The sequence below is a fragment of the Sturnira hondurensis genome, unplaced genomic scaffold (genome assembly GCF_014824575.4).
Source record: "Sturnira hondurensis isolate 20B ecotype Veracruz unplaced genomic scaffold, ASM1482457v3 Scaffold0010428, whole genome shotgun sequence".
Lineage (NCBI taxonomy): Eukaryota > Metazoa > Chordata > Mammalia > Chiroptera > Phyllostomidae > Sturnira > Sturnira hondurensis.
Genome location: NW_028083059.1, coordinates 6,887,322 through 6,908,182, shown reverse-complemented (window position 1 = coordinate 6,908,182; position 20,861 = coordinate 6,887,322). Strand labels below are relative to the sequence as shown.

General features: G+C 41.4%; 2 protein-coding genes across 5 annotated transcripts in view; one reads left to right on the top strand and one right to left on the bottom strand.

Moving 5' to 3' along the window:
- Positions 1-10,387, bottom strand: part of LNP1 (leukemia NUP98 fusion partner 1) — a 32,809-nt gene extending 22,422 nt beyond the window's left edge. The window contains exon 1 of one of the 3 annotated variants that reach the window (XM_037058938.1): positions 10,366-10,387. The gene's annotated coding sequence lies outside the window, so the exon portion shown is untranslated. Of the gene's footprint in view, positions 1-9,596; positions 10,078-10,228; positions 10,314-10,365 lie in introns of those variants that run through there. The other 2 variants (XM_037058939.1, XM_037058940.1) reach the window with 2 other exon arrangements.
- The window catches only part of TOMM70 (translocase of outer mitochondrial membrane 70), a 40,043-nt gene continuing 29,353 nt past the window's right edge, over positions 10,172-20,861 (top strand). Inside the window, exon 1 of one of the 2 annotated variants that reach the window (XM_037058937.1) lies at positions 10,172-10,377. In XM_037058937.1, the coding sequence (XP_036914832.1) occupies positions 10,246-10,377 (132 nt within the window). In that variant the 5' untranslated portion in view covers positions 10,172-10,245. Of the gene's footprint in view, positions 10,378-10,480; positions 10,997-20,861 lie in introns of those variants that run through there. The other variant, XM_037058936.1, reaches the window with a different exon arrangement.

Genomic DNA, 20,861 nt, shown 5'->3' with positions numbered 1-20,861 from the left:
TGCTTAAAGGAAAGGGTACTAAAGAGCTTGCTCTTTCCCCTGGTGAGCATACACACACAAAAAGAGGTCATGTGAGAACACGATGAGAAGGTGGCTGTCTACAAGTCAGGAATGGAGCCCTTACCAGAAACAGAACTGGCCAGAACCTTATCTTGGACTTGCTTCTAGAACCATGAAATGAACTTTCGTTGCTTAAGCCACCCTGTCTATGGTATGTGTTTATAGCAGCCCTAGCAAACTAATACAGATGGTGGTACCCCTGACAAAATCTGGCTCCTGCCCCCACCCCAAATTCATGTCCTCCTCTCATGCAAAATACATTCATTCCACCCCAACAGCTCCAAAAGTCTTAATTCATTGCAGCATCCACTCTAAATCTAAAGTCCAAAGTTTCATTTAAAGATTTTTTAGAATTTATTTTTAGAGAAAGGGGAAGGGAGAGAAACATCAATGTGTGGGAGACACACAAGTCAGTTGCCTCTCACAGGCTTCCAAGCAGGGACCTAGCCGACAACCCAGACACATGCCCCGACTGGGAATTGAACTGGCGACTTCTCAGTTCACAGGCCAGCACTTAATCCACTGAGCACACCAGTCAGGGCTCACTTAAATATCACCTAAAATAAGTATGGGTAAGACCTGAGGTATGATTCACCCTGAGGCAAAATTCTTCTCCAGCTGTGAACCTATAAAACCAGTTATGTGCTTCCAAATTACAATGGTATGACAGGCATATTGTAGATATTACCATCCCAAAAGGTAGAAATAGGAAAAAAGGAAGGGTGATGGGTCCAATGCAAGTCTAAAACTTAGCAAGGCAATTCCATTGGGCCCACTGGAGTGGTAGTGTCACCTCCACAGTCCTAAGGTGGGGTGGGGGGCAGCCCTCCCCATGCAGCTCTCGACACAGGTGGCCCTGGCCCGGAAGCATTGGGCAGGGACATTCTGGAGCCCAGTCCCACACTTTAAAATAGAGGTAGAACCAGCTCTGCCTCTAGTTCTGTGGTGGGAGTGGCAGACTCAATCTAGTAGGCTTTGGGTCCTTTTTTCCATTTCTCGAATAATAAAGAATGTTCATTGCCGAATAGCTCTTGGTCCCATCCTGTAAAATACCATAAGTCTGATAGCCTTCCTTCATTTGGTCCCATTTTTAGCCCTCCTCAGTCCTACCTGGCAGTGTTTCTGATGATCTAATCCCATCTCTATCCCTGGCTTCTGTCCACATGGTTGGTTACATCCATGAATCGCACTCGGGATCTATGAACTGGTTGTTAAGCCACGCCCTTAGAGTTCTCTTCAGAACAAGCTTTCTTGTTTATTTGCAGTACAGATAGGCTTGGAGTTTTCCAAATTTCCAAGTTCTGGTTCCCTTTTAGTTAACATTTCCTTCTTCAATTCACCTCTCACCTCTTGCATTATGTTGAGGGCAAGGGGAACTAGCCAGAACATAGCTGTAAGGAAGCAAAAGGTGTTTTACTAACTAACGCAAAGAGGTTCCGGGACACACCCGAAGAGCAGGGTGTTCCAGGATGTGGTTTAAGAGCAAAGGTTAATCAGGCAGATAGCCATCTGGACAGTCACTAGGGAGGGAAATTTTGCCCCTGTGCACGAGCTCAACTGACCAATCAGGTAAAGGAGCACGAGCCAGTGCACGAGTTAACTCACCAATAATAAGTAACCCCATTGTGCCCCTGAGCCAACCGCTAACGGCCACATCTGCTTCTGTATCCAGCTTGCTTGCGCGCCTCCATAAAACCCTAAGCCTGTAAGTGTTTGGCACGACTCTCATTTGCAGCCCTTGCGGGCACCGTGTCTCCGGACACTTTGGAGAGTTCACCCCTGCGCAGGTTAAACTTGGCCAATAAAGTAACATCTTTGGAACCCTGAAAGTCTCCGACATTTGTTCTCGCGGTTGGTGAATGCAACATATTATACTATAAGCAATAAGGACAACCCAAGCAATACTTTCAATACTTTGCTTAGCCTCCTTTTGCTAAATATTCAATTTCATCACTTGCAAGTTCTATCCTCTACAAAACAATAGAAAGCAATTCAGCTAAGTTCTTTGCCAAGTTATAACAAGTGTCACTTTCCTCCAGTTTTCAGTAACCTGTTTCTCATTTCTGTCCGAGACTCCACTGGAATGGTGTTTTAACATTCATATATCTACCAACATTTGTTAGCTATGTATATATTTCTGTAAGAAGGTGGAAGTTTTATCTCCAGTTCTTTGGTTTCTGAGCTCTCACCAAAATCACCTTTAATGTCCTTATACTTACCAACAGTTCCCTTATAGCAATTGTGGCTGTTTCTAGCATACACTTAAAAACTCTTCCAGCCTCTACCCACATCGCCAATGCCACATGTACACTTTTAGGTATTTGTGACAGCAGCATTCCACTCTTAGTGCCAAAATCTGTATTACTCAGGGATCTCTGGAGAAAATGAACTCATAGGAGTCATATAAAAAATAATGAATGGACTCATGAAACTATAGAGATGAGAAGTCCCAAGATCTGCAGTCGGCAAGCTGAAGACTCAAAACAGATGATGGTGTAAGTTCCAGTCAGAAGGCTGGCGATCTCGAGTCCACATTTTCTAGGGATCTCTAGTCCAAAAGCAGGAAGAGATCAATGTCCCAGCTCAAGGCAGTCAAGCAGTTGAAGTTCCCTCTTACTCAAGGGAGGGTCAGCCTTTTTGTTCTATTAGCCCTTCTTTATTCATCCAAAAACACCCTCAAAGATCCTTCCAGAATAATGTTTGACCAAGTATCTAGACACTTCATGGCACAGTTAGGTTGACACATAAAATTAACCATTAAACTGACTATATTTTGGTCTATGGGAGGACAAGAGGAACAAAGTTTCTCTCCTCATGGAGCTTATAGCCTATTCACAGGCCACATAAGAGATTTCAAACACTGCTAAATTCTTACAATGTGGACCAAGGAAACAAAATGTATGAGAGGAGGTAAGGGTGTGCAGAAACATTTAACCTTACAAGAATTTGAGCTCAAGAATAAAATTGGAGTTACTCTTTGGAAAGACTAATCTAGTATCAAGGTGCAGAATGACACACACAAGAGAGGCACTAGAGGCTGGGAAGCTAATACAGCATTCAGGAGAGATGAGGAGATGGGGGGAAGAGAAAAAAGGAAGAGACTATTTTTTATTGAGTACCTGTTACGTGTCAGACATATTTTTAAATGATTACATATATTTGAACTGGGAAGTGGCAGAGGGTTTGAAAAGGAAGAAAAATGCTTAAGAGATATTGCAAAGAATCATCAAGATTTCACAGCTGATCTTGTGTTTGCATGTGAGTTTATTGGTATATCCACTTGTGCTTGGGTAGGTAGGGTTGGAAAAGAGAAAGGTCCAAAAAAAGTTGAAGGTTTCATTATGGGTACCCAGTAAGGTAACAGTAATATTATGAGGAGAAAATGGATTACACAAGGGGAAAGAATGAGAAGGAAAGGTAATGAGTTAGCTATTTTAAAATGAGGCATCCAGGAATTCTGTTCAAGATGGTGGCATAGGTAAACACGGTTGGTAGTCACCTCCTCCCACAACCACATCAAAATTACAACTAAACTATAGAACACCCATCATTCAAACCATCTGAAATCTAGCTGAATGGAATTCTTACAACTAAGGATATAAAGAAGTCACACTGAGAGTGGTAGGAGGAGTGGAAATGAGGAAAAGGCTGTGGTGGGTAAAAACTGGGAGGGATATCTTGAGTGCAGAAGTCACCCATGAGAAGGGAGGGGTCCAATCTTCACACTAGGCCCCCCAGCCCAGGGTTCCAGTGCCAGGAAGAGAAGTCCCCACAACTGAAGGATGTAAAATCCAGTGGAGATTGTGGCTGAGTGAGACAGAGCACTTCTGGAGACCCAGGCAGTTCCTCTTAGAAGGGCCTGTACATGGACTTGATCAGACTCACTCACTCTCAGCTCCAGGGCTGAGGCAGCAGTTCAAGACAATGGGGACATATAGGGAGGAACTGAATTGTCTGGCATCAGGGCAAGAGCTGGAGAGACAGTTTTCTCCAAGACACAAGTGCTGGCAGAAACCACTGTTCCTTTTCTGAGTCCTCCATCCCCACAGAGCTCGCAGGCAAGCACGATATAAGTCTCCATCAACCTGTCTCTTACTCTTTGCCCCACCCTGATAATTCCATGAGACCTCACCCCACCCAAGATATTTCCAGTGTCTTTTCCATATGACTAGCCTGTCTTGGCTCATCCTTCAGAGTCTTCTAAAATCTCTCAAACAAGCAGCATCTGCCTTTGGCATACTCTGTACCTCTCACTAAGTGGCCCCAGGCCTGGCATCACCAGCAGCCAGACTTGGTTGGCAGCTTGGCCTCTCCTGGGCACCTCCAAGGCCAGCACAAGTTCTGCAGATTGCTTTAAAGCTCATGCTATGTGGCTCCAGTCAGAATACAAGCAGCAGCTGACCTTGGACTGCACCTCCCAGAAGGCCCCAGACCCAACATACCTGGTAGGCAGCTTTAGATCACATTAAGCACCACCCAACCACCTCCAGAAGACATACTCGGGGGACAGACTCAGTGGGCACCACAGCCCACTGAGGACCTTGGGCTCTACTGAAGTAGGTCCTGCTTCATGGGGTGGGCCTCTGTGCAGCTGATCTTCCAAGAACATAGCAGCCAGTCTTTGCAATTGATCGACGTAGGAGTAAATCCCTCCCATTAACATGCAAACAGCAATCAAGGTCAACTACAACAGGAGGGTGCACAGAGTCCACATGGTGGGGTGAGTGAATCTAGAGTGCCCAGCTCAGGTGAAGAGGGAGGCTATGCCACTGGACCATACATGACACCTACTACTCTCCTGAGCCCAGTATATGCAGGAACTCTGCCTTATACAAAGAAACAAGCACAGGGAGACTGCCAAAATAAGGAGATAAAGAAACATGTCCCAAATGAAAGAATAGAACAAAACTCCGAGCAAAAAACAAACAAACAAACAAACAAACTAAACTAAATTGAGACTAGCAATCTATTAGATGCAGAGTTCAAAACTTTGGTTATAAGAATACTCAATGAACTCAGGGGAAGGATAGATGAACTTAAGAGAAAACTTCAACAGCATAAAAAAAGACATGGAAATCATACAAAAGAACTAGTCAGAAATGAAGAATACACTAACTGAAATGAAGAATAATTTACAGGGAACCAACAATAGAATAGATATAGCCGAGAATCAAAAGAGCAACTTGTAAAGTTAAAAAAAAAACAACCCCACCAAATCAGAACAGCAAAAAGATTAAAACAAAAACAAAAACAAAACCCCCAACATGAGGAAAGTGTAAGGAGCCTCTGGGACAACTGCAAGTGTAGCAATATTCACATCATGGGGGTGCTTGAAGGAGGAGAAAGAACAAGAAATCAAAAACCTATTGAAAAAATGAGAAAAATCTAACTTGGTGAAAGAGATAGACATACAAGTCCAGGAAGCACAGAGAGTCCCAAACAAGATGAACCCAAAGAGGCCCACACCAAGATGTATCATAATTGAAATGCAAAAGATTAAAGACAAAGAGAGAATTTTAAACACAAGAAGGGAAAAAGCAGTTAGTTACCTATAAGGGAGTTACCCTAAAACTGTCAGGTAATTTCTCATCAGAATCTTTGCAGGCCAATAGTAACTGGCAAAAATATTCAATGTGATGAAAAGCAAGGACCTCCAACCAAGATTACTGCATTAGCAAAGCTATCATTTAGAATCTAAAGACATATAAAGAGCTTTCCAGACAAGAATTTCATCACCACCAAACCAGTATTACTTGCAAATGGTAAAGGGTTTTCTTTAAGAAGAAGGAAAAAAGATTTTAAAAGTCAAGAAAATGTCAATAAGTACATATCAAAACAATTGAATCTGAAAAATAAACAAACAAACAGAATAAAAACAGACTCATACAGAGAATATTTTGATAATTGCCAGATGGGAGATGTTTGGGGGAACGGATGAAAAATTTGAAGGGATTAAGCAGTCTAAATTGGTCGTTACACAATAGTCATGGGGATGTAAAGTACAGCACAGGGAATATAGTCAATAACATTCTAGTAACTATGTGTGGTGTCAGATGGGTGCTAGATTTATCACAATGATCACTTAGTAATTTCTATGTCTAACCACTGGGGTGTGCATCTGAAACTAATATTGTATGTTAACCATAATTTGAAAAATTAAAAATGAAAAAAAACTAAAATGAGTCATCCAGGCAAAGCTGCTCAGTAAGTAGCAGGATATTATAGGGTCAGAGGTGAAAAGATGTTATCTTCAGAGAAATGGTACCTAGAGCAATGAGATGTACTTTGGTTACCCATAGAAAGATTGCACACAAAAAGGAGGACAAACTCTTGAGGATTCCTATACCTGTGGAAGACATAGAGCTTTGCTGTACAATATGATAGCCATTAGCCATGTGAAGCTCTTTAAATCCATTAGCGTTAAAATGAAAAGTCTAGTCACATTAGCTATCAATTGTCCCACATGGCTAGTGGCTATCATAATGAACATCACAGATATAAAACATTCCCAACATCACACAAAGTTCTATTGGGCTGCATTTGTCCAGAGACTGGTCAGAGTAGAAGAAACAGGAAAATTTAGTCTCCTAAAAGCCAGGGAGAACAGTTTGAAGAAGTAAGTGACCAATGGTATCAAGTGCTTCAATAAAAGCATATGAAGGCCAAAACCAACAGATTTAGTGACTTTAAAGTGTTTCAGACTAGTAATAAACTTAGAAACTAGATTAAAAGAGATTTTGAATGATTGGTGACAAGTAGAGATAACAAGTATAGACATTTCTTTCCAGTAATTTTTTAAAAAGATTTTATTTATTTTTAGAGAGGAGAAGGGAGAAAGAAAGGAAGAGAAACATCAATGTGTGGTTGCCTCTCACATGCCCCCCACTGGGGACCTGGCCTGCAACCCAAGCATGTGCCCTGACTGGGAGTCAAACTGGCCACCCTTTGGTTCACAGGCTGGCATTCAATCCACTGGGTCACACCAGCCAGGACTCTTTCCAGTAATTTTTCAGTGAAGAAAAACAGAGAATAGAAACCTCAAGAAGCGTTCAAGGAGAATTGAGCTGTGTATGTATATACTTAATAGAAGCATGTTTGTGGATCCACTGGAAGACATACACACCAACTAACCAGCTACCCATCAACTTTACCAATCAGAAAACCTTTTATATAGCAATGGCAATTGAGGGAATAGAATCATATAATTTTAAAGATATGAGGAGCCTTAGAAATCATCTAATCACACAGCTCAGTAATATTGAAATCTAGAATAAGAACTTAGGTCTGTATGCGCCACTTGGATATTCTACCTCATTCAACTGCCTTCTAAGAGACCAGAGAAGAAGTGAAGAAAGCTTCTTCTATTGAGTTCCATTAATCTAGTAAAAAATATATATATACATATACATAGGTTTACATATACAAAACCTCATTTTCTAAAGAACAGTTTTCTTCAAAATTTAGAAAAACAAAGAACTAGGTATTGAGTGTCTACTATTTCATAACAAACTACACTAAAAAGGCCTTAAATATTACCTAACTAAATCTTTAACAAAATTTGAGAGGTGTATAGTCATGGGGATGTAAAGTACATTTTGCTATTTCACAGCCCAGAAACTTACACATTAGGCCAGAAAGATCACAAAACTAGTAACATTGTTACTCAGTTCTCTACTACAATCAATTTGGATATGATGGAGAAAATGGGAACAGATATGAATAGGTTCAGGAATTGAAATGAAAATTTTAACAAAGTATAAAATGAACAAGAGCTAATTCATTTACTGATGCTGATCTCAAAATCAAAGCCCAGCCCTGGCTGGTGAGGCTCATTGGATTGAGCACCAGCCCGGGAACCCAAGGGTCACTGGTTTGATTCCCAGTCAGGGCATGTATGGGTTTGCAGGCCAGGCCCCAGTAGCGGTTGTGCAACAGGCAACCACACATTGATGTTTCTCTCCCTCCCTTCCCCCTTCTCTAAAAATAATTAATTAAAAAAGACATTTAAAAAAGACAAAGCCAGCCCTTCAGATAAATCTTAAACAAATGTTTTAAGAACCTCTAACATTGATTGCCTTTGGAGAGCAAAGACTTCACAGTAACCCCTTTGTACCTTTTTTAAAAAAAGATTGTTTTTAGAGAGAGGAGAAGGGACGGAGAAAAACATCTATGTAAGAGAGAAACATTGATTAGTTGCCTCTTGTACATGCCTGGACCAGGACCAACCTCTCAACCCAGGCTTGTGCCCAGACAGGAATGGATCTGGTGACCCCTTGCTTTGCAGAAGACACCCAACCAAATGGGCCACTCAGGTCAGGGCAACCCTTTTAACTTCTGAGTTGTAGCCATAACAATCTATTATTATCTATCCCAATAAATATGTAAGTTTTTTGAAAAACTTTAAATGTTTTAGTTTAACAGTTTTCACTAATAGTTTAAAAGCATTCTAAAATCCCCTATAAGGCTGCAGAAAAATGGAAATTTCAGAAAAATCCTATCTGTTCTGAAAAGGCAAGGGAGAAATTATGTAAAGGGACAGAAGACTTGCTTTGTGAGCCTGGGAATCAGGGAGCGATGCCCTTTGCCTTCAACAATTACTATTTTACTATTTTACCAATTCTATTTTTATCATCTTTGGCTCATCTTTACAATCTGTTGCTAAGGAACCTGTTGCCTGCAAGCAATCTACTAACAGGAACCAATATGAAGCAAGAGAAATGATCCTGAAACTTTCAAATTAGGCTTTAAAAGCCTCTTTTGGAGCCATTTAATATTATCTTTCAGTCTTCATGTAGTACTACTGTGATGTTGTCTATCTTACTTTGTACTCAAGTGATTACTTGTAAATTTTTAATTTTTATATATATATATTTTTATTTATCTTTAGAGAGGAAGGGAAAGAGAAGGAGAGAAAGATCAATGTATGGTTGCTTCTTGTGAGTACCCCGAGGGGATGTGGCCTGCAACCCAGGCATGTGTCCTGACTGGGAATTGAACCGCGATCGTGTGGTTCGCAGGCCCGCACTCAATCCACTGAGCTACACCAGCCAGGGCGATTACTTGTAAATTTTTAATAAAAATGTCTGGAGACCAGTAATCCGAAATGAGGAGCCAGTTTTGAACTCTGACTATTAATACTTGGCCTTTCTTCTTAAAAATACTATAAATCCCAAACAGTTACTGGCAAAGAAAAATTTTGTATTTTAAGAGATCTGGTGCAGCCCTGGCTGGTGTAGCTCAGTGGATTGAAGGGGGGGGGGGCTGCGAACCACATGATCGCAGTTCGGTCCCCAGTCAGGGCACATGCCTGGGTTGCAGGCCAGTTCCCCGCAAGGGACACACCAGAGGCAACCATACATTGATATTTCTCTCCCTCTCTCCTTCCCTTCCCCTCTAAAGATAAATAAGTAAAACCTTTTAAAAAATTTAAAAAAAAAGAGATCTGGTGCAGCGCACAGGCAAAGGAATTGACAAAGCTGTAGATGTGTGAAAACTACTCAGAATGTGGTATGAGCTAATGAGGTAAGAGAACTCACATCTAGTGCAAAACAAGGACACCGGGCAGATCGGAGCTCTGGGGCTTGGGTGCCGGGCGGAGACCAAGATATAAATAGGAAAAGAAAAGGTGGTAACTCTGCTACCACCTTCGCGTTGATACCCACGGAGTTCGAGAACGGGGCAGCAACACATAGTCGTCATCGCTTTCGTAAAGGGTGCAGACGGGGTGCCAAAGAGAACCCATTCAAGCCACTTCGACTGAGCCAACCTAGATTTGCAGATTTCAACCCAGTCGGATTTCTGCCCTCTGCTGTTGCCCCAATAGTCTCACATTCGTCCAGACTAAAATCTGGCCATGGTAAAGATAAGATCGATGCTACTGCAGAATATCTTCAGCTTCGATCTCTTTTCTTCCATATCTTTAAAAGTCCTTGCAATCCTTTAGTTTCCAAGACACGAAGGCAAAACAACCAAGGAAACGGCCGGGGGTCCTAAAGAGCGCCAACGTGGCGGTACCAAGGAAACATGGGGTCCAAAGTCCAATAAACTGAGCAACTCGGCCTACGCACCGCCCACCACCTGCCAGCCAATAACCTTCAAACTCCTTTGCCACTCTCGCCCATTCTTAGGGCCGCTGCAAAGCCTTCTTCTGCTCTGATCGCCTGCGCACCATAAAACCCTCTTTATATGCGCGGCTCCTCGGCTTCGCTAGACATCGGCTACCAGCGGAGGACCGAGACTCCAGAAGATAGTCTTACGAACAGCAGAGCAGTGAAAGGAAAGAGAATGGACAACTCCGACGCCCACTTGACGCTCACGGCAAGCTGTTCCCCTTGACCCGGATGTGATCCCCTCCCCTCTTTCTCCTCTTCCTCCTTCGCTCCCCTTCCCTTTACGGTTAAAGAGGAGGGAGAAGAAGGTCTGGCTAGGTCTGGCCCGGCATGCCCTGGGCTTCCGGTGACCTCTGGCCCTTTTCTGTCGTAAGCTCTAGCTTCCTAGCGTGCTCACTCGCTCACTACCTTACATCCCTCCCTCCGGTTTTCCTTCGCGCGCCGAGTGGTGACTGTGGCGCCCGCGACCTGCAGAGAGGCAGTGGCGGAGGACACTCGTCATGGCCGCCTCTAAACCTGTAGAGGCGGCGGTAGTCGCCGCTGCTGCGCCCGGCTCCGGTAGCGGGGTGGGCGGCGGCAGTGCGACTGCGGGCCCGGGCACGGGGGGCCTGCCGCGATGGCAGTTGGCGCTGGCGGTCGGGGCGCCTCTGCTGCTGGGTGCGGGTGCCATGTACTGGTGGAGCCGACAGCGACGGCGCCGAGAGGCCGGGGGTCGAGGCGACGCAGGCGGCCTGAAACGCAACAGTGAACGGAAGACCCCAGAGGGCAGGGCCAGTCCGGCCCCGGGAAGCGGACACCCCGAAGGCACTGGTGCTCACCTGGAAATGGTGAGAAGCAGCCCTGGGCCATGCAAGTGCAGCGGGTACATCCTTTCTTGGAAGGGTTGTACCGGTCAGGGGGCTTCCCATCAGACGGCAGCACGTGGGCTTTGGGAAAGTCACTTCTGGCTACCTTTATAGGGAGTGGAGTGGCCCCAGGGCACAGGTTAGCGACCTTCTTTGACAGTTTTCTTTTGATTTCAGGAAAATATTTTTCTCGGTGACACAGCATTTATTCCTAGTGTGGGGCACGGGTAACGTCTGTAAATGTGGTGATTGTATTTGATTAACTAGTGAGGGAAAGCACATTCCATTAATGATTGGTACGTTGTGATATGAATTGCTTTAGTGATATCAAAGGCCTAGAACTTAATCTGTAATAACCTTTTAATAACGAGCCACTCCCCTTTTTTGAAGTGTTTCAAGGTGGGGCATAAGCAAAAACGGTGACTGTTGGTTGGCAGAGTAAAATGGTGTTCATGGGCATTTTTTTTTCATCTGTGAGAGGGAGTCTTTAAACATTTTGGGTAGAGACATTTTAAATTCGTTCATTGTACTTTGAAATTTACATGATCAAGCCTGACATGCCTGAAACAGATTCTCTGATGTTAGGTGAAGCATTGGAGTATCAGGTGAACTGCTTAGTGTGGAATTATTAAATCCTTGTGGTATCCAGCAGCTGTGCCGGGTTAGGAGGTGGGGTGGGGGATTGGCCAGGCTGCATTTATTACTAGGATTGAGCGGGATGGAGGGTTTTATCTGAATCTGGGGTTATTCAATGGTAGTTCCCGGAGTAAATCAGAGGTCAGAGAAACCTTTGGTCAAATAACTCCTGTATATGTACATTTACAAGTCATTTCCATGTTGAAGACATGTTTAGTTGCTAAGTAGTCAAATTAGCTTTAAGGGAAGTTTTGTTGTGGAAATAAACTACCATTGTTCAGTACTTACTATATGGCCATCATACTAGGCTAGGAGAGAGCCAGATAGTTTTTCCAGTAGGAGAGCAAAACATTGCCTCAAAAAAAAAGTGTGCGCGTGTGTGTATACACACACATGAAAGATGCACTACAGTATGGTAGAAGAACACATGGGCTGTGAGAACTAGGACATGTGCACTTTATATTGGGCTGTCCAACATAGTTGGGAAAATCATTTTATCTTTCTGACCTTAGTGTTATCCTGTAGAATAAGAGGATTAAAATTTTTTAAAAAGTATTAAAAATTAGGTTTCTTACATTTCTTCCAGCCCTAAATGGTGATTCTGAGTGCTGCTAATGAGAGGTAATCAGGGGATTCTTTGAATTAGTCATCACTTGTCTCATGTCATTTTCATATGCCTGAAATTCTCTGGTCATTTCCTTCTTCATTTTAAATTTAATTTTAATCACAAGAGTAGTGGATGAATGAAAGATACATAAAAGTTCTCATTGATATAATAATCACCAAAAATAAAGGTACTTTCTGTACATGAAACTAGGTTTTGACATTTCATTGCAGTTTCAAATACTACCCATGTCATGCATTTGGTATTTGATAGAATCTAGCAAACTCAATTTTAATTCTTTAGCATTGTCTGGGTCAACACTGATGATTTTTAAATTTCATGGTGTTTTATAATTTTATCAAAACATTTTTTGTTTGCCTGACTGCTATTAGAAATTAGATATTAAGATTAACTTGTGTAACTCAAAATGCTTTAAAATAACTTACTTTTGATCCAAAATAAAACTGGAACATACTGTTGTATACCTTTGTAGAATTTGTGAGCTTATACCTATAATCCTGCTTTGAGTTACTAGCGGATTCTTTAGTAAAGCAACAATAAGAATTGTTTCATTTTTAATAGAAATTTGTATTTTAACTATTTGTGACCAATAAATATTGGAGGACTTGTCTCTGTTAATAGTCTAGTTCTTAGAGTTATTATTAGACTAACTAAATATAACTGGCCCTAATGGTAATTTGTTTGGTACATGTGGTTAGAGAAATTGCCCTTTATTTAAGTAGCACCTTTAAATTGGCAACCTCAGTGAGTTTTGTATTAGGTGGGCCAAAAAGTTTGTATGTTTTTTTCTGTAAAATAAAATACACATTTTTCATTTTCACCAATAACTTTATTGATTTGGGTATTTTGAGTATGACAGCTATCTCCTGCTGTTGGCTTCTCATGGATAGAGGCCAGGGGTACTACTAAACATCTTCCAATGCATGAGACAGCCCCACAGCAAAGAATTATTTGGCCAAAATGTCAGGAGTACAAAGAAACTCCAAAACCATTTTTGATAGTTTAGGTCAGTGACAGCTCCTCCTCCATACACTGCACAAATCTTTTTTGTGTGTGTTTCAGTTGTATTTTTACCTTTCCTGAAATAATAAAGCATAATATGCCGAAAATGTTGCATATCTTCCATCTTCAATATTAAAATGGCTGCAGAAAAACACCAATTTTGATGTTTTTTTAAAATGCACATTGATATGGCAGCTGTCACAATACAGTCTAACAAAATTGTTTCAAATAAGTTAAAGATAACTAAGCACTACTAGAACCATCATGGGCGGGGCATAAGCTTTTTGGCCAGCTCACTAATTAAGGAAACATTTGTTTCAACTGAATGGAGAAACTGGCAGAATCCTGATGCCTAACCTTTCTCCACCTGATCATAGCAATTTTTAAGAGAATGAAGGGATGGACAAATATTGTCAGTTCAGGCTTCGTATCCATGAATAATATGGAAAATCAGTGGGGTGCTTTTTTTTTCATCTTAGGTTTGCCTTTATGTAAAATGAACTAATACAATTACTGGCTTTTGAGCAGTATAGACTAGATTCAATTATCTTTTTTCTGGGATAGCAAAAACTTGTAGTGAAAAAGTAGAAATTTAAATTTGGTTTCATTAGTGGCAATTTTAGGATTTCAATAATGGCATCTAATCACAGTTGACAGTATTTGAGCTCGTGGTACAGTAGTCTGCCCACAAAGCATACGTTCCTAGACTCCCGGTGGGTGCCAAACCTGCAGGTAGTACCTAATCCTGTGTTTACCGACATTCCTCGACTCGGTGATGGATTTACACCTTAGTATACCCATCATAAGTTGAAAATATTGTAAGCCAAAGATGCGTTTAATGGTATGCTGCAGAGTGTTGGTTTACCCTTGTGATTGTGTAGCTTACTGGGACTGTGCCTGACTGCTGCTACTCAGCATCACGAGGGAGTATCATACCACATGTAGCTAGCCCAGGAAAAGACTGAAATTTGAAATTTGAAGTACAGTTTCAACTGAATGTTGAAGTATTGTTTTCACACTTCTGTAAAGTTAAAAAATTGTAAGTCAAACCATTGTGAAATCAGAACTGTCCATACTATGTTTTTTCTTTTACATACATACATATCATAAAGTTTAATGTATAAAATAGGCACAGTAAAAGATTAACAATAATAACTACTAATAAAATAGAACAGTTATAACATACCATAATAAAATGTATGCTACTGTGTTGAGAATCTCTGTCAAATGTCGTACTGTATGCACCGTTGTTACTGTGGGAGGTGATAAAGTGCCTGCATGGCGAGAGGAAGTGAGGTGACTGATACAGGCATGATGAGCATTAGGCTGCTACTGACCTTCAGAACAAGGATTATTTGGGCGATCCTGGCTCATCGAGCCATGATCATGTCGGTGGTTGGATGTCAGGAGCAGATGATGTCCATGACTGGGAAAATTTTCCAATGTGGGTAACTGAAACCCAGGAGAGGGAAACCACGAACAAGGAGGAACTGCTATACCTTAAGTATTAACACGTCCATGTTGGGCCATTATAAAACCTACCATGACACGCCATTCATTCAGTAATTTAAAAAAATACTTGAAGAATTACAGATTTCCAGAGTCAGAAAGTTCTCTGAAGATCATTATCCCTATGGCTTCTCAATCTCTGGATCTGAATTAATTACAGGAGACCACGACACCCACATATACACCAAGCCTGGCATCCTGGATACACAAATGTCTTACACTTCTTATTTCAAACGACCTGTGATTTTTTTTAATCTTATAAAAATACAGTTATTTTAGTGTTCAGGGTTTTTGTAACATTACACAGGAGTGGATTATCCCACAAGAAATGGTTAGGAACTATTAATCTAAGTCAGCCCTCTAGAATGGGAAGGGAGAAATGTGTCTAAACATTTTTTATAATGGGATCAAAGACCGAATAGCCTGCAGTTATCAGTCATCTAAATAATTCCCCCAAAGTGATCTGTTTGTAGTTTGTTTGTTTTTTAAAGCACCAATGACATGCCTATATAATTAAGTTCAGTGAACACCCTTCAGTCTTTATCTTATATGATTCTTGGCAATATTTCATATTTGCTTTTCTTAATTTCATAACTTTTACTGTGGCTTCTGAAACACTACATTCTCCTTCCTGATTGCCTGCCTGCATCCCTCCCTCCCTCCCTCCCTCCCTCCCTCCCTCCCTCCTTCCCTTCTTCCTTCCTTTTTTAAAACTTCCTGACACCTCCTCTGCTGATTCTACTCAATCTTTTTTTTTAAGATTTTATTTATTTATTTATCTTTAGAGGGGAAGGAGAGAGGGAGAGAAACATCAATGTATGGTTGCCTTTTGTGCGTCCCCTGCTGGGAGTTGGCCTGCAGGAAACTGGACTACAACCCAGGCATGTGCCCTGACTGGGAATCAAACCACGATCCTGTGGTTCGCAGGCCCGCGCTCAATCCACTGATCTACTCAATCTTCTTTCTGGGTTCTTTTCTTTTTTTCTTCTTCTTTTTAAAGATTTAATTTATTTATCTTTAGAGGGGAAGGGAAGGAGAGAGGGAGAGAAATATCAATGTATGGTTGCCTCTCATGTGTCCCCTGCCGGGAACCGGCAACTGACCTGCAACCCAGGCATGTGCCCTGACTGGGAATCAAACCGCGATCGTGTGGTTTGCAGGCCCACGCTCAATCCACTGAGCTACACCAGCCAGGGCTTTTCTTTGCCTATTCCATTTGGTGACCTTCGTGGTTCTATCATAGGCATTCTTATGCTCTGTATCTTCATTGGATGCTTGCTTGCCTTCTAGCACTTACATACTGATGGCTCCTTAATTTATCTGTAGCTCAGATCTCTTGAGGGTTGCATTTAAAGGGAATATTCATTTCATTATTTCACAGGTATTTTACACCCAGGCTCCTGTTTTTCCTGAGAATACCCCTTATCGATTAATGTGCATTAGCTAATTTCCCAAACCAGAAACTTGGGCATCATTCCTAACTTCTTACTCATTTCATGTTCTCTCCGCATCCAGTGTAGAAAAACTCTGGGTCTTGAATATCTGACTACCACTCCATTTCTACTGCTACTATTTCTCAACTGAATACCTGCTACTCATTATTGCCTTTCTCCAGTCCATTTTGTCACTACCATGGTAAATCTTGGCAGTCCTGTGCCTGAAACATTTAAGTGGTATTCTGTTCATTGCACGCAAGATAAAATTGAAACTCATGATTGAAGACCACCATCTGGATCCTGCTTATTCTTCAACTTCATCTATTGGCACTTCCTCTTGTTTCTCACCTTGAATGTTCTGTGAACACTGCTTTCAAGCTACAACATGTACATAGTTTCACTTTTTCTGAAACCTCCCCCCCATTTTTTTCCTGCCTAAGCACAGCACTATGTTATCATGTGACATTGAACTTTTTCCTTACATTGCACTTATTACATAATACTAAGGTTGCTTATTCATCTTTCCTGCTATATTCTTGAACCTATGAAGGCTGGGGTGGCTCTTTTTTTTTTCTTTAATTTGTAGATGAAAGGAGGGAGAAAGGTAGGAAGAGAAACATCCATATGTGGTTGCCTCTCACTGCCCCCTACTGGGGATCTGGCCTTCGACCCAATCATGTGCTCTGACTGAGAATTGAAGTGGCAACCCTTTGGTTCACAGACCCACACTGAATCCACTGAACCACACCAGCCAGTGCTGGGATGGCACTTTCTCACCATTGTGTTCTCAACCTAATACAATGCCTAATACAGTAGAGGTGTTGAGTGAATGAACCTTTGTTCTTTAAAACCTGAAAATACAGAGTGGAGCAAAAGTAGGTTGACGGTTATTAGTATGAAAAATAATATAATAATAATACAAAAACAAACTTTTGCATATTCACAACTGTAAACCTTTTGTCCTATCCTGTATATATATTTTCTAGAAGTTGAATATTTTTCAGAATTTCTAGATTTATTCTACCAGTTGATCTTGGAAATTGGTATTAACAGTTTTAGGCCCTGGCTGTTGTAGCTTAGTGGATTGAGCTCAGGCCTGCGAACCACAGGATTGTGGTTCCATTCCCAGTCAGGGCACATGCCTGGGTTGCAGGCTAGTTCCCAGCAGGGGACTCACGAGAGGCAACCATACATTGATATTTCTCTCCTTCCCTCCCCCTCTAAAAATAAGTAAATAAAATATTATTTAAAAAACCCACAGTTTTAAACCTCATTTTACGCATTCTTTTTTAAATCACTTGATTTTGTATGAACTACAATGCATTATGCATTCTTATAAGTAGGTTCTTTTTAGTTAAAGATGCACTGTATTGTGATTTAGTAGGTGGGGTTGGTTGTAGTTTTTTTTTATTTCAGGATATGATATGGGAAATTACTTTATCTTAGGTGTTTTCTTATCCTAGATCTGATTCATATAAAAGTAAAAAACTGGTCAATAATGTATTGAATGCTTTGTAAAACTGGAATTTAAACTTAATAAGTATACTTTTGGAATTTGATAAAAAGGAAATGAAATTTAAGAGAAGCATTATCGAACCACCTTGTGTATTAACTGGTTACTCACTTTTCTCATAAATGGATTAATGTACTTAATTCTAGCTCATTTTCTTCCATAGTGACTGTGTGTGATCATCTGAATAATTTATAAATACTTGCTAAGATTATTTACAATGATTGCTTACTGCCAAATGTATATCAGTGAAAACTTGCTGTAATGTTGTTATATTATTATTTCAGAGCTTGTTTAGGGGTCCCTTTCTGGTCTTCTGAATTTTCTTCTGTGCGTGCCAGATAATCCTTTGAGAGTTGTTTTTCCTTCTTTGAATATTTTCCTGACAGTCCTTTGTGAGTCATTTTCTTCCAGAGCAGATTCTTAATAAGTAACTTTACACTGAGTGTCAAAGTTGTGATTGTTTTTCTTATTTTGTATTCCACTAAAGTTACCAGGATTATACCTTAACATCTGTAGTTTCAATCTTTAAATGTTACTTGTATTCCACAGTAGATTTGCCTCTGGGTTCCTAGGTTTGTTTCTTATTGGACAAGTTTCAGCACAGTGTTGAAGAGAGAAGATACATATTTATTTACTGTTTCTCATTGGTAGCATTGATACCATTTAGATTTACTACCTGAGTTATTTGTTTTTTTTTTAAATATATTTTATTGATTATACCATTATAGTTGTTCTATTCCCCCCCCTTCATTCCCCTCCACCCGCACACTCCCTCCCCCACCATTCTCCCCCCCTTAGGTTATAACCACATGTGTGAAGTTCTTTGGATTCTATATTTCCCCCACTATTCTCGCCCTCCCCCCTATCTATTTTCTACATACCATCTATGCTATTTATTGTGCCTTCTCCCCTCTTCTCTCCCTCCCACCCCCCTGTTTCTAACCCTCCATGTGTTCTTCATTTCTATGGTTCCACTCCTGATCTAGCTGTCCTCTTGGTTTGCTTTTGTTTTAGGTGTGGTTGTTAATAACTGTGTGTTTGCTGTCTTTTCACTGTTAATATTTTTCATCTTCTTTTTCTTATATAAGTCCCTTTAGCATTTCATATAATAAGGGCTTGGTGATGATGAACTCCTTGAACTTGACCTTATCTGAGAAGCACTTTATCTGTCCTTCCATTCTAAATGAAAGTTTTGCTGGATAAAGCAATCTTGGCTGTAGGTCTTTGGATTTCATGACTTGGAATACTTCTTTCCAGCCCCTTCTTGCCTGTAAGGTCTCTTTTGAGAAATCCGCTGACAGTCTGATGGGTACTCCTTTGTAGGTGACTGTCCCCTTATCCCTTGCTGCTTCTAGGATTCTCTCCTTCATTTTGGTCTTGGCTAATGTAATTATGATGTGCCTTGGTGTGTTCCTTCTTGGGTCCAACTTCTTTGGCACTCTCTGAGCTTCCTGGATTTCCTGGAAGTCTATTTCCTTTGCCAGACTGGGGAAGTTCTCCTTTATTATTTGTTCAAATACGTTTTCCACTCGTGGCTGTTTCTTTCCCCCTTCTGGTACCCCTATAATCCGGATGTTGGAACGTTTAAAGATGTCCTGGAGGTTCCTAAGCCTCTCCTCATTTTTTTGAATTCTCATTTCTTCATTCCTTTCTGGTGGGATGTTTTGTTCTTCCTTCTGGTCCATTCCATTGATTTGAGTCCCAGTTTCCTTTCCATCACTATTGGTTTCCTGTGCATCTCCCTTCATTTCAATTAGTTTAGCCTTCATATGTTCCTTTAATTTGTGACTATGTTCCTCTAATTTGTGACTATAATCTACCAGTTCTGTGAGCATCCTGATAAATAGCGTCTTGAATTGTGCTTCTGAGAGGCTGGCAATTTCTCGGTCGCTTAGAGTTATTGGCTCTGGGACTTTGAGTTCTTGCACCATCTTTTGGGCTGTTCGTGCCTGTTCCATAGCAGGATCAGAGCCCTAAAGTGTTCACTAGAACAGGGCAACTAAGTCGCTGGGTTGTGACGCTGTATGTGGGGGCGGGGTCAAAGAGGGACTATGGCCTCCTGTCTGCTGCCTGCCGCCGAGGCCCTCACTGGTGCCGCAGTTGCTGCCGTCACCGGGCCCACAAGTTTCGTCCCACTGCACGCGAGTGTGCCACCGCCGTCAGCCCTCCACCACTGGGGCTTGCGTGGTCCGTCTCACTGTGTGCGAATGTGCAACCGTGGTCAGTCTGCCCCGCACCCCAGCTGGTTCTAGTCTGCCTGCGCGCCTGGGTCGGGGGCCCTGTCCTGCCCGACCCTGCTCGCTGCTGGCTCCACCCCTCTTACCGTCCCCGTTGAACGGTTAGATGTAGTCGGACTTCCGTATAATTCAATTTTCTGTCCTTTGGTTGTGTCTTTGTTTCTCCAAACCTTTGTTGTATTCAAACTTGGTTGTGGGAGAATGCACAGTGTTTCCACCTATGCCTCCATCTTGGCGGAAGTCCTGAGTTATTTGTTTTTAAGTCTTGTGTTTTACCAAAATAGTTTCTGGGTTGTATTTATGTGTACATGCAGTTGCTATCTACTTTTTGTACTAACTTTCTAGTTATTATACACTTTACTAATCACCTCGTTATATCTTCTTTATGCGAATTAGGGTTTCAGTGTTTTGATTAGTAATAGTTCTTTTAAAAGACCGCCAGTTTATACTTGTTTCCTGCACCGGCCTCTTGTGTTCTTTCAGGCTGAAGATTCTCCTGTTGGTTGTTGTACAGTGGAGTCACGCCAGATATGCTTTTAACTGAGATGAATTCGATTATACTTCCTTGGCAGAAAGAAAGAAAAAAGTCTAATTGTGCTTACGATTCTGCTTTTTCAGTTACTCACCTTTTGCCTTGGAGTTAGTACTGGGAATAAGATATGATCCCTGAATCTGTTCTCCTTGTTTCAGTAACAGAGTGTGAATCCAGGTGTAATTCTCATGACAGAGATTCGTACCCATAAAACATGGATGACAGTCCATGCAGCATAGAAATTAAATTTAGGCAGTCTTGAGTCAGGTGGTTTGAGTTTGAATCCTGCCTTGGGCAAACATCTCACTCTCTGGACTTCAGTTTCTCATCTTCTGTGGTGCTTTTCTAAAGAATTTT